The 14,049-nt window shown below is 39.1% G+C and overlaps 2 protein-coding genes across 2 annotated transcripts in view; one reads left to right on the top strand and one right to left on the bottom strand.

The window, feature by feature from the left end:
* Positions 1–10,453, bottom strand: part of supt5h (SPT5 homolog, DSIF elongation factor subunit) — a 35,014-nt gene extending 24,561 nt beyond the window's left edge. The window contains exons 1-7 of the mRNA XM_084716884.1: positions 10,425–10,453; positions 10,109–10,213; positions 7,915–8,071; positions 7,702–7,770; positions 4,321–4,326; positions 914–925; positions 748–817 (exon numbers count right to left, since the gene is read on the bottom strand). Of these exons, the coding sequence (XP_084573010.1) occupies positions 748–817; positions 914–925; positions 4,321–4,326; positions 7,702–7,770; positions 7,915–8,071; positions 10,109–10,195 (401 nt within the window). The 5' untranslated portion in view covers positions 10,196–10,213; positions 10,425–10,453. The remainder of the gene's footprint in view (positions 1–747; positions 818–913; positions 926–4,320; positions 4,327–7,701; positions 7,771–7,914; positions 8,072–10,108; positions 10,214–10,424) is intronic.
* Positions 10,454–11,484: 1,031 nt separating this feature from the next.
* Positions 11,485–12,205, top strand: triap1 (TP53 regulated inhibitor of apoptosis 1). The gene has a single exon (XM_084716332.1). It carries the CDS (start codon positions 11,648–11,650, stop codon positions 11,870–11,872), a length of 225 nt encoding a protein of 74 aa, XP_084572458.1. The 5' UTR covers positions 11,485–11,647; the 3' UTR covers positions 11,873–12,205.
* The last annotated feature ends 1,844 nt before the right edge of the window (positions 12,206–14,049 follow it).

The raw sequence follows: 14,049 nt of genomic DNA, 5'->3' as shown, positions 1-14,049 counted from the left end.
CAGATTAACAAAGACAGTCTTGGTGAGTTTTACATGTTTTTCTGTCACGTTTGAATGAAGTGTGTTTTACGAAGAGTTAAGCTCGTCTTCCTTCGTTAAAAGAGAGACTTAAATTCAGAGGATGAACGGTTGTATTTTTCTATTTAAAAAGGAAAAAGATGGAGAACTTTTTACACAAACACATTTTTCTGTTATTGTTGTTTTTCTTTACATTATCTCTGTATTTATTTCATTTTTTTCTTCTTTTCTTTTCATATTACCTCTCCGTGTGAGAGCTCTACTGAAAAAAAACAGGACTTAATGTTCTGGAATTACTTCAATTCCAAATTGTAATCAGTAATTGTTATCTTATTATTCATATATGTTTTGATGATGTTTTTTGATATGTAGTGAATCAAATCAAATCAGACTCAAGCAGATGGGAGGAGGTCACCAATGTATCACAGATGGTGGCCAGGTGGAAAATGTTAACGAGCAGCGCAACCCCAATGGAAATCAGACATTTTTTTTTTTAGTTTGATGAATGTGGAAACAGAAAATCTTTTCAACTCTTGTACACGACACCAGTGCTTTCAGCTTTCCTGAGAACCTTGCACCTAAAACCAACACATGACAAACTGTTCTGCTTCCAAATTTCTGAAGAAACACTCTGTGTGTGTTTATATAAAACGTCAAGTAAAAATGCTTTATGGGTATTGTTTTACTGGTGTGTGGACTAAATACAGATCAAAGTGAAGTATCTATTACCTCCAGAGGTTCTGCAGCCTTCTGGATCCTGAATGATCTTCATCCAGAACCACATGGTCCATGTTAGACACTGACAGGGAGAGACAAGGGGTCATTATACTGAAATAAATTCATTTAGATGAAATAATGAATGATGATTGTGACCACTGACAGAGAACAGACTTACCTTCAGCCTCCTCTGCTCAGGACCAACCAGTGACAGACAGATGAGAGGAGGAGGAGGAAAAAAAGGAGATAGGAGGAAGAGCAAGTGCACAGAGATGTGATAAAGACATAAAAGAAAGAAAAGATCAAGGAAAAGGAGAAAGGACAAAGAAGTGAAAGGAGAGTTAATAAAGCAAAGTTGGAGTGAGTGCGGACGAGTAGAAGAAGAGGAAGAGGGAGAGAGATGAGAAGAAGAAATGCAAGAAAACAAACAAATAATAAAAGGAAGAAGACAGAGAAGAAAAAACAACAGTATGAAGAGAAAAAAGAAGGGAGGAGGAAACAGGATTGGGGGAAACATAAAAAGAGAATGGAAGAACAGGCAAAAAATTAAAAAAGAAGAGAAGAACAAAACGATAGGATCATGGCATAGCAGCAGTAAAGAGGGAGAGAGGAGGAGGAGGATGAAGAGGTGAGGAGGACAGAAGACATTGTCATCAGGGGAGAGCACACAGGAGCAGAGTCAGGCAGGCAGCAGCAACACAAAGCATGATGGGAGAAAAAAACAACAGAAAAACAAACAGATTAATGGTGACTGTCGAGCACAGAGAAGCATGAGGCCAGTGAGGGTTCAATGTGTTTAAGGGGACAGAACAGTAGAACCAAAACTCAACTCCAGCACGACAGCAGATCCTCGACCAGCGTCACCGCTGTTTAGGAGTTTGTAGTTTTTCATGTTTTAGTTTTTATTTAATTTTCCTGATTGTCAACAAATCCCATGAAAAGATCCACATAAACACCGTTTTTAATCTGTCTGACTCCCTGACTAATACAAGCCTGCCTCAAATAAAGGCCTGGTACCTTCTGCAGGCTCTGGTCACTATTCCAGGAAACACAAGACATACACTATATTTCTGATGAACAAATCTCATGAAAAGATGTGTTAGTACATCTCTCAATCCTGTCTGACTTCCTGTCTGTGGCTCTCGGCTCCAAGCTCACTGGTTCATAGCGAAGTCATAAATCTTTAAACATTCCTCAGAAACAGGGCTACATGATTCACTGCAATCTGGCCAAGTGCAATAACCAAATCAAAAAAGCACAGATGAAAATCTTGTTCTACAGATAAAACATTTTTGTTTGGTGGAAACCTCAATAAATATCACACCATAATAATTTTTTTCAGTGAACATGAACTATGTGATGCAAAACTGATCTTTCCCACTAATCGTATGTAGTATCACAATTTCAGTCAAAATAATCTGATTTTTTTTTTTTATACCAAATCATGCAGCTCTACTCAGAAATATATAGTTTGTGTTTAAAACATCTCTTAAACAGGACAACGCTGTGCATTTGTTATATTTTCAGCTGCGTATTAATCCACATTTGGTGCTATAGTGAGTATGGCAGCAGGACGGAGTGTATCGGACCAAAATAAACTACAGTGTGTGTTTTCATGGTAATGAAGGAACAACAGTGTAGCTCACTGATGTGGTTTTAACAGTTTTTGGACAACAATGGAGCAGAGAAGAAGAAGATGCATCAGGCTGTGACACACACACACACACACACACACACACACAGACGCACACACACACACGCACGCACACACACACAGATGCGCGCACACACACACACACACACACACACACACACACACACACACACACACACACACACACACACACGCACACACGCACACACACACACAGTAAGTGATTACAGTCGGTGTCGAGATGGACTTTTCAGGGAATTTGTTGACAAGGAAACGTACAGATTATCACCAGACTTAATGTTTGTCATGTCAACAGGAGGAACGTCTATATCCATTCTTATTCTGGGAGTCGGACTCCACCAAATGAACTCTGGTTCTTGGACTGGTTCCATTCAGGATTCTCTGAGTTTTGAGTGGAAGCACTGTAATGAAGGATGTGTCAGTAGAATATGATACGCCCCCTGCAGGCTCATACTTAAGGTCAGAGGTCTGCAACCTTTACTCTCCAAAGAGCCTTTAGTCCAAAAAAACAGGAGAAAATTCCATCTGGAGCCACAATTATTTCTATATTTCCACCTGAAGACGTCTCTTTCTTTGGGAGGGATTTGGCATCCATAGGGAGGTCTGCGGACGCTCAAGACTATCCACCAACAAAATTTAGAGGAAAAGAAATTGAACCATGGATGCATGCTATGTCATACACATTTTAGTTGATGAAATATTTAAAACTTTTTTGTTTAAATTTGGTGACTAGGATAAACTTTTACTCAGAAATCATAAAAAAAACTCCAGGGCGCTCTCCTTTAAAACACTGAAATGCCTTTAGTGAGACGGCATGATCATGTGGTCTTAAGGTTGACCATGATCATGTTGTGACAATAAAAGCATTTTAATAGCTCTAAAAGAGAGTGGCTTGGAGTTTTTGTGATTACATGTGTCCTAGCTGGAACCAACTTTACAAACAGCAGGTGAGCGTGTCCAGTTGTTGTGGATTGTGCAAAGCCCTCTGTTCTTGATGATCCTTAATTGCAAACGTTCTGCTCAAAACTGCTGGAAACAGGAGCTGATTCACTAAAACACAGAACCGGTTCAAGAACCTGAGCTAATTTGGTGGAAAGGGGCCTTGAGATGTGGACAGGGGTCTGGAAACAGACGAGGTGTCAAAACATGTCTGATCTGTCACTAACTGTACATTTATCTCTACCGCCAACACACCACTTGTGATTTTGGTTCTACTGTTCCTCTGCCTTTAGTGACAGTGTGCATTACCATGTGCCACATGAAAAGCTTCAACCACATCTGTTAGTTTGAAAGAAAAACAGCAATCTTCTACCAGGTAGCAGGGTCAGGCAAATGATCACACTTGGTTCTTACAACATTTCAGATCAATGACTGGAACCGTGTGTAAAAATTCTTCAGCTGAACGTCAAACCTCTGCATGCAGAATTAAACTGAACTAAACAAAGTGATTTGTGAGTTTTCATTCATGTGGCTGGATTTGCTCCAGATTAAAGAGATCAAATATCATCAAAATGACTCTATCCAAAAATAAAACCATTAAAATCTACATTTGTTAAAGAGGTGTTGGAGCAGGCTGACTTCCATCAGAAATCATGGCAGCTACAAGTAATTACTAGAAGTAAAAGTTGTTTTCGTAGCCAATGAAATGTCGTCAGCAGTAACTGTGTGTGTCTGGACTTTGTCAAAGTGAGTTGTTGCTTTTTAGCCAATGATGGATTTGCCCTCAGTGCTTCCTCACATGAAGCTACACGCTCACATACAGCTGTGCTGAGATGAGGTGGGGTTAATACATTCTGGGACATGGATTTTTAATCAAATGGATGAGACTGGCGCTCCATTTGCTTGAGATACACATGGATATATATATAAATGGAGACATCAGAGCAGGAGAGTAACTGGAGTAGAATTACCGTTAACTGAAGAGGACATGCATGACAGAGAGGAACACCAATAAGACAGAGAGAGTTCAGTCAGACAACACTCATGTTCAGAAACACACCTGGATTCTCATTTTTCAGATTACTAAAAACAAACCGTGTTACGTAATGGAAATGAATCTAAACAACAAGACTGAATACAGTTTCTGGGTTTTTGGGAAACAGTAACGTGATGCAGCTGTAACAGCCAACACATTTTTTTTTTATTTCCATGAATGTGAAGTCACAAAATTACAGGGCAGATAAAAATCACTTAACCGTTCAAGTGTTAGCCAAAAGTTTGAGTCATTATATTGAATTGCCTGTAAAAAGTCAGAAACAGCTTCTTCACTGATGAGGCGTGCACTTATCTGACTTTTCCTCTTCCATTAACATTTTTTTACCCAGTGCAGCACATTGTTCTCTTTTCACAGTTTTAAATCTATGACGATGAGTCGCAGCAATTAATCAATTGTTAACTGATTACTAAACCAATCTGCAACTGTTTTGATCATCGATTTATCAGTTTTGCAGATCGAACTTAATTCATCCCTTCCAGAAATTCAAAACATTTTAAAACTTTTACAGATTTGAAATTGAACTCTGAATATTTTGGTTTCTGACGAGGCAAATTCGTCTGAAAAAAGGTGTGAACAGACTTTAATCACAGCAGATATTTTGACATAAATAACATTTATTTATCATGCTTTTATTCTGGTAGGATACATGCTAACTAAATGTCATGATTAACTGATGCACCTAAATGGAACGGAGCCAACATTCATGTTAGATGTGTTACTGTGACAAGTCAACATGTCTGCTATGAGAAAGGTGGACAAATTCAGTCAAGTTTGTCATCAGTCTGAGGCCACCTGATCACACATATTGATCTGTATTTATGACTATATAACACACAAGTATTTATTTTATAATGATCACAGAGAATTTATCTGAAAAATTCGTTAATCTGATAAAACCAATAATTGCTTGGTAAAATTTAAACTTCATATATCAAATCTAAGTTCTGGCCAAGTGAAACATCTGACAACAGTTTGTTGAGGTGTAATCACACTGTTTGACCTCTGACATCAGCCCTCAGGCAGAGGGACCGACTCTCTGATGAGAGTCATTTTTTACTGAAATGAATCGAGCGCTGAGACTTTTCTACACTGAGTTCACATCAGGACTGCGTGGTCACAGCTATAAATAAAAGTTTGTGTGTGACGGATGGTCCAATCAGACTGTAAGCAGTTTAGAGACAGACTGAACTCAAACGACTGCTCCAATCTCCAGTTTTAGCCCATTAATTACAAATGAGGCAGGTTTGTTTCATCGCCAAAGAAAATTTCAGCTGTTTGAATTCATTCTCCTCTGATGGGAGACTTCAGTTCACATCAGAGCAACATGAAAATTTACTTGTCGCAATTAGAAACTGGCTTCAAGTATTTAATCCAGAGTTGTTATGTCTAATTTCACACTTGTGAAAGTCAAGTTATTTATTTGTTCAGTTGTGGACTGATCTGATAAGAGGGAGTCTCTGCGTCAACCATTTTTCTTGTTCCCATTTCAGCATGTTCACATTTTAACTGACTTGAAATGAACTGAACCAACAAAAACAGAGCAGCGCGCTGTGGAAAACAGGCTGTTCTCTGTGTGATTCGTTTGTGTTTTTCAACAGCTGATGTCGATATATTCTGTCCTGCAGGAACCTCACAGAGCACAACTGAGAAAAACAACTTCAAAGTTTTCTTGTTGTCGAGGAAAATAATCGTGTATGTGTCAATTTTATATCTTTTTACATATTAGATATATGTGAGATACATGCTCACTTTGTTAAATCTCTCACTTGTTAAATCTCTTGCTGCTAACACTAATATTTAGTGCAATCTATCATACCCTTTGTGCAATCTGCCTCTTCAAGGCAACAAGTTTACAGTGGAAGGTGTATATATTGTAAATAGTCTGTGTGTACAGTCCTGTACTTAATACTTTAAATTTTATATTTCTTAGATTTTATATTTTTAAACTGATATGTACATACATATCTTTCTTCTTTTTATCTTAATATTTTTAAGTACTTATTGTCACTTTCTATTTGTACTGCTGAGCTGCTGTGACAAGTGAATTTCCCCGGTGTGGAATCAATAAAGTTCATCTTATCTTATTTTATCTTATCTTAATCCTGACCTCTGATTTGACCTTTGACATTGTTTGGAAGTTTGGAATATTGGATCATACTAGAGCTGGGCGGTATGACAAAATTTTCATATCACCTTTTTTTTAAAACTCATATTGGTTTCATGGTATTTGACGGTATTTTTTTTTCATGCAGCAGTGTTCTTACCCACATTTTCTTCTACTGAGAAAAGAATTACTGCAGTTGATCGTCTTTAAACAGACCATTTTACTGTCATAAGGATTGTATCATGTTTTTTTTCCATGTCCAGACAGGTAAAAGCATGACCCCTTCAAAGTATGGTTACCATCACATGGCGGGGACGACTATGCAATTAAACGTCCCCACACACACTAGTCGGCACCAGAAATACTAGTAGTTTAAAATTTTTAAAAATAAAATATTTTAAATATTTATCAATATTTCATTCATGCATGATGCCAGTTATCTGTTGCCTCTAGTCGGGGCTGCATCTCTGTCAGACAGCAGCTCCTCTCACCCAGCGCGTATGAACCGATCACCGTGGCAACACCGGATGTTTACATCAGCAAAGTCGGACAGATGAATGTAGACTGTGACAGAATAAGCTGATATATATTCAGTTGACTGGAGAAACGTGACCACATTAAGCACAGACACAGACATAAACTTGCAGGCGGAGCTGCTGCTGCTAACACTGCTAATAGTAACTTTGATGTCCGTTTCAGATGCTTCAAAAAAAAAAAAAAACGTGTCCAGACAGCAGACACACTCATGATCACCGACATTTGTAAATATTGTTTTTAACGTTTTGTATATTTTTGTTTTTTCACATGTCAGTGTTTATTATTTACTTATCTATTTATGCTGTTTTAACAGTCAGTAGTTGCCTTAATCTTTATCTATATTTTTAGCACCATGTTTGTAGTTCTGCACCAACATGCCAACAAGTGAAAACCTACTTGGCAATAAAACGGTTTGTGTTTCTGATGTCATATAATTAAAGCTTCAGCATATCAGCAGATATTTCCAGCCCATACTGATGTTTCATTTTAAAGCCTTTACCAGCTGATATTATCATGTATCCTTAGTTTTAAACACCAAAACCAACAAACTCTTATTTCATGACTGTGTGTCTCATCACAGTGGTAAAAAAAAACACATCTGAAAAGTAGAATATGAAAAATCTGCATCTGTGATGAACAGGTTTAGTTCCTCACCTTTCTCCAGAATATCTTCAGCTCCTTCCTCCCACTGATCCTCCTCGTCCTCATACTCATCGTCCACATCTGGCCAGAGGGAACACAAACAGAAGACAAAAGTATCAGAAGCTGCTTTTAATCTCTGAAAAGTGACAGGTGTCTTCAGGAAAAGTCGAGCGAGACGGAGACAGAAATAGAAAGAGGAGCGTCATTTTAAAGGAGGTGACAAACCGGCTTCGTCCAGGATGAACCCTCCGTGTCTCGGCTTCTTCCTGGGACGATCGTCATCGTCCTCTTCCTCCTCTTCGTCATACTCCTCCTCATCCTCCAGGTCCTCCCCCTCCTCTTCTGCTACCTTGTCGCTGCCCACGGGGCTGGCCGGCTCCTCCTGATTAGGGATACACGCAATTAGTCGACTATACGATTAAATGTCCCCACCCTCTCAGATTTTATGCAGCCGCCTGCCACTAGTGAGGGCTGCGGCTCTGTCAGACGGCAGCCTCTCTCGCCAGCACATGTGCCCCGATCACCCTGGCAACCTCGGATGTTTATATCAGCAAACTCAGACAGACGGCAGCTCGTAAAACCAGCGCAGTTTGACAGTGTTTTAATCTGGAAAACTAAAATAATGTTGAATGTGGACTGTGACAGAATAATCTGATATATATTCAGTCGACTGGAGAAACATGACCACATTAAACACAGACACAGACATAAACCTGCAAGCGGAGCTGCTGCTGCTAGCACTGCTAACGTTAGCCACACTGCGTGTCAGGCTGCAGCTAACGTTAGCCACACTGTGTGTCAGGGTAGCAGCTAACGTTAGCCACACTGTGTGTCAGGCTGGCAGCTAACGTTAGCCACACTGTGTGTCAGGCTGCAGCTAACGTTAGCTCTGTATCCTTTACCTGCAGACACTGTGACCCTCTTTGGTCTGAAAAGGTGAAGCGTTTAGTGAGTTGTTGTCATGTTTTGTAATTAATGTGTAAGGTTTGTATTGCACAGTGCAAAGTAGCGCGCATCTCAGCTGCATTTAAAGTACGATTTGGTGATTACAGACTTTGACTAACGGCTTCAAATGACTCTTAATACACACAGTATTTTTTTTGGACAGTGTTTAACATTATAAATTAATAAGTTCTGTTAATTTTTAACTGCTTTCTGAAGGTTTTCTTAGTGTTAGACTAGTCTAAATTAAATTTTGCGTTTAATCGACAGGGAAATTAGTCACCAGGAACATCCCTACTATTTATCACAACAAAACCAATTATTAATCAGGTCCACAGTGTTCTCCTTTCTGTAATAACATGCTGAATGATGTTTTTGCTACTCGACCAGCGGTGCTAATTTCAGCAGTTTAATCCCCTTTATAGACGGCCACAGTGGAGCTTTTCATACATGTCGGCTGCCAGCCAAACAGGCGACTCACTGAAATCCAACTGGCTACTATATTCCAGTTTAAAAAAAGGTTATGAACATAATAATAATAACAATTACAATAATGATAAATAGGTTTGATTGAAGTTGAAGTGAATTTCAGGCTGTGAATCACTGTGCTGCACATTTTACAACCAAAGCGATGATGAGAACAGAGAAACACGCCAGCCTCTGTGTCAGTCCTGCACCCACATGCAATATTACTGCAAAACCTGTCACAGTAGTGAAATTTTAACAAAACCACAAAAATCAATGACAAAATTAGTTGCCAACAAAGTTAATTGTCGACAATTCATTCATTACATTGCAGTGCACGTTTCTGACGTGGATCTGCACTTCACGTTTTCTTCTGGTGCTGATGGAAGTAGTAAATGTTGCCTAAAAAACATATATTTTTCAGATATTTATTTGATAGCAGATCAATTAAATTGTACACGATTGATCACATTCTTAACAACCGATTAATTGACTGATTACTTGTTGTCATCCCTACTAGTCGTATTTGATTAATTAGTAAGGAGACTTTGGCTATAGAGCAGAAATATCAAGCCAGTTATTTCTTTTCTATCTCCAAATATTTCTTCTATTGGCCAAGTTTCCACTGTGATAATTTCACGTAACTTCTACAGACATTCTATAGATATGTCTGTCTTCTGCTTTACAATCATTCATTCCATGTTCACAATCATGGCTAACAAGGCTAAAACGTTTCTCTGGAGGTCATGACCCCGGAAACCCCCGATAGATATTTCTTCCCACTGATTGGCTCCTCCATCATCATCATCATCATGAAGGAAGCCCTGAGAAATCCACACTTGTCTCCATGTCCTTTCTGTAATATGTCTGAATGCTATTCTAGGTGATGTTACTGTGGTGTTATTTTCAGGTCTTTAATCCTGAATTCGATCTGTGCACACAGACGCACTCAGCCTCAGTGTTTACCTGGATCCACTGTGTACTTAGCATCATAAGCTAGCGGTTAGCTTACCTCATTCTCCTCCACCTCCTCGGCCTCTCCGTCGCTGCTGCGCTCACTCTGGTTGTCGGAGAAGTCGCTGTCCTCGCTGTCAGACATCTTGTTTCTCTGTGCAGACTGTAAATTACACAAAACTCAGCGTTCTCAGTTTGAATCAGAGCTGAGCTGCTCACATGAAGCTAACAGCACCGGAACAGCCAGGCGGCCATAACAATCAGGACGGCCTAGGACGGCATGCTAATGGCGTTAGCATCGATGTAATGTCACAAATATCTCTGAAACAGCAAAAGTCAGATGTTAATCAATCAGCTCCGTGGCTGTTACTCACCCGTTTAAACTCCCGCCGTGGATTAAGATCCTATTAACTAGTCAGTAAATGTTAATATCAGCTTAACTTCGATTACTCTGATGCCTCTCACGTCTTCTTGGCAGAGCCGCGAGATTTCCGCACATATGTCTCGCGAGAGTTGAACAGTGGCTGGGTCAAAAGAGTAAGAGGCGTCACTCCGCCTCTATTTCTTAAAACTTTGCATTTAATGCATTAACTTTGTAATTTAACATTTTACGTACCTTGGCACATTATAACAGGATAAATAGTATATTGTTATCGTTATAACGCGATAAGTTTTGATAATAACATGAAATATCTTGTTATAACATGAAAAACATCTTAACTCTTTACTGTATAATATGATACTGATCAGTTTTATGGCATGGGAGCAAAATGACACAACTGTAGTGAGCAATTTGTTTTTCTTTTTTACTCATTTATTCATTCAAGCATTTAATTTCTGTATTTATGTTTCTCTGTGAACATTACAACATACTTTCCATGCAGTGAACACAGCCAGGTTGGATACCCACATTTATGTGTGTACAAAGATATATAATATTAGGGTTTAAAATACTCCAATATATTTTATTTTTCTATAGAGAATAGAATGTTGAGAATATAAAATATATACATGAACACACATTTTTTCACACAAGTTTTAACCTCGAAAGTGGTTAAAACTTGTAAAGATATGAAAAAGAGGCAGGATATTTTTCTGTTTAAAAATAAATTTTATTGTCAAAATGATCTCAAGGCACTGAATCAATTAACTTTAACTAACTCTGATAATTATAAATAATATTAATATTAATATTATATTAAAAATATAATAATAAAAAACACAAATAGAGCAAAAAATATATCCATATATTAAAGTTGAGAAAAAGGATGAAAAAATGTCAAATGTTGTCCGTAGAGCAAAAAAAAAAAAAAAAAAACTAACAATCTGAATTAAAACACACAAAACAAGACTGAGTCCTCGGGAATCACTCAGAGTGATCATTACACTCAACATAATATCTCTGACACATTGTGACGCTAGAACGTTCGACGACGCTCTCACACCAGCCAATCACATGACGCGGTTCAAGGAGAGTCACGCAGAGTGCATGTTGACACACACAGAGCCGCTTCCGCCGCTGGAAACACTTGAAGTCAGACTCCAGTTTTCATCCCCTCGTCGTGTGTTTGGGCTTTTTTGAGGCCGCCTGTCGGACATGAACAGCGTCGGGGAGGCCTGCACCGACCTGAAGCGGGAGTACGACCAGTGCTTCAACCGCTGGTTCGCTGAGAAGTTCCTGAAGGGGGACCGGAGCGGAGACCCGTGCACCGAGACGTTCAGGAAGTACCAGCGGTGCGTCCAGAAGGCCATCAAGGAGAAGGAGATCCCGATCGACGGGGTGGAGTTCATGGGCCCCAACAAGGACAAGCCCGAGAGCTGATCGTCGATAACTGATCACTAGTACTGAAGATCAATACCCCGGACTGGCCGAGGACGGTGGCCACGAGGCCAACTGAGCATGCGCAGAGGCAGAGCTGGTGCTGCAACGGGATGAGGAACCAGACCGTGAACACTGGGCGAGTTTCTGCTGAAAACAACAACACAGAAATGATCCAGGGCGGAGGATTTATTCTGTTTCATTTAAGTTTTTTTTATTGTTACACCTGCTGCTTCTGTTTGTCAGTTTATTTAACATGAAGAATGTCACTGGACTGAAACAAGTAATCCATTAATCAGTCAGGAAATTATTTCTACAACTGTTTGATTAATTGTTTAAGTCATTTATGGATCAAGAACTGCCGCTTTTCTGTGTTTTAACAGCAAATTGAGTGTTTTGGGGGGTTGGACTCTGGGACATTGTGATGGACTGTTTCTCTATTTTCAGACGTTTTATAAACTAAAAGATTAACAGATAAACTAAAAATAACAACTAGATGAATAAATTATGAACATTGAGTCTGATGTGACATTTTGTTTGTGGTTGTTTCAATACCAGGACCAGAATTACCTCTGATGTACAAGTACAGATACTTGTGTAAAAGTAGAAGTACTGTTTTGATAATCGATCAATCGATTTGAGCAGAGGTTCCCACACTTTTTTCGGCTTACGAGCTACTTTTAAAAAGACAGAGTCAGAATGATCTACCTACATTAAAAATGCTAAACATATATGAATGAATGAATGAATGAATTTTTTATTTTTGTGTCATGCACCAACAAGTGTCCAGCCCAAACAGGCTTACAAGACACCATTATTTATATAAAACAGACCAGAAACCAGAAAAACAAAACCAAACAAAACAAGAACACAACATGGCTCACAATTAATGTTAATTAAATAACTTTTCTTGATGCTTTTTCCAAACTTTAGAAACGAAATTGGCCAAGTTCTAAACATTAAAATTAAACAGTCAATCCATTCTGACATCATCAGAGCACCAGAACATTTCTGGATTTTGAACAGACATTTCATTAAATATAGGTTTCATCATTAAAAGGAACAATACAAAAGAAAATGTAATTATCATTTTTGGATGCGAGTGCTGTTTTTTGAGTCTTCATAAAAATGATCATTACTTCTTATATCACAAATCACATCGCAATCGCAATGTCAGTCAAAATAATTGCAGTTAGATATTTTTTCAAAATCGTTCAGCCCTGATGTCAGAGCAAGTCGGGATCAAGTCAAACAAATCTCCACAGCAGCTCAGCTGGATCACCTCGAACACTGCGAGGCCGCTTTCTGTTCCAACAAACAGTAGCAAAACTGTTGAATACACAAGTGCACGTCACCACGACGCCTCTTTAATACAGCGGCGTTTGCATACGTGTTGCTGCTGATTGGGTAACACGTCTGGCACAGCCACCAAACAAGAGAAAACATATCTCAGAGCCCGCTGCACACCGTTTTGTGGAAACGTGCCGTTCAATCACATGTTGTGATGTTTTCAGATTAACTGTGCCCCTAATGTGCCTTGAACTTTGACCCTCTTGCTTTTACAGGCATCACAAAGGATTGTGGGTCAGAATAGCCAGAAGAACGTGTCTTGTCTTGTGCACCGTAAAATGTGACTGGATGCAGAGCCAGCCCTGCTCAGAATCCATCAGCCACGATCGCTGCGCAGTGCATGCTGGGTAGATTTGTGTCCGACTTGAACCTGACTCGCTCTGATGTCATGAACATGGGGGCAACAATAACCTCACAAGATCACGGTGGCTGCAGTTCTCAGAGCCAGGCGCCACAGCTGCTCTCCACCGACTGCAGATGGCTCCGATTGGTTTGTTAGCTTTGACAACAAACACCACATGTTGTATAAAATATTGATCTTCTGTGTAACTGTAATAGTTGATAACTTATCAAACAGCTTTACAAGAACACACTGTTCAAACTGTTCCACTGATCAAACAATCATCAACTCTGATCAGGTTGAAATAAACTGATAATTTATCATCTGAAATATGAAAATATCAGGAGACGATCAGAATAATGACATGTTATGAGACTTGAAGCAGACAGAACCATCAGTCATCTTTATCAATAATCAGTAATCAATCAGTGATTAATCTATAGAGCTCATATTGAAACACACTTTACAAAGTGCCTCATAATTCAGAATC

Source organism: Lutjanus erythropterus, chromosome 4 (genome assembly GCF_056507025.1).
Source record: "Lutjanus erythropterus isolate fLutEry1 chromosome 4, fLutEry1.hap2, whole genome shotgun sequence".
In the NCBI taxonomy this organism is placed as follows: Eukaryota; Metazoa; Chordata; class Actinopteri; order Lutjaniformes; family Lutjanidae; genus Lutjanus; species Lutjanus erythropterus.
The sequence above is the reverse complement of the archived record's forward strand: the minus strand, read 5'-3'. Positions and strand labels throughout refer to the sequence as shown.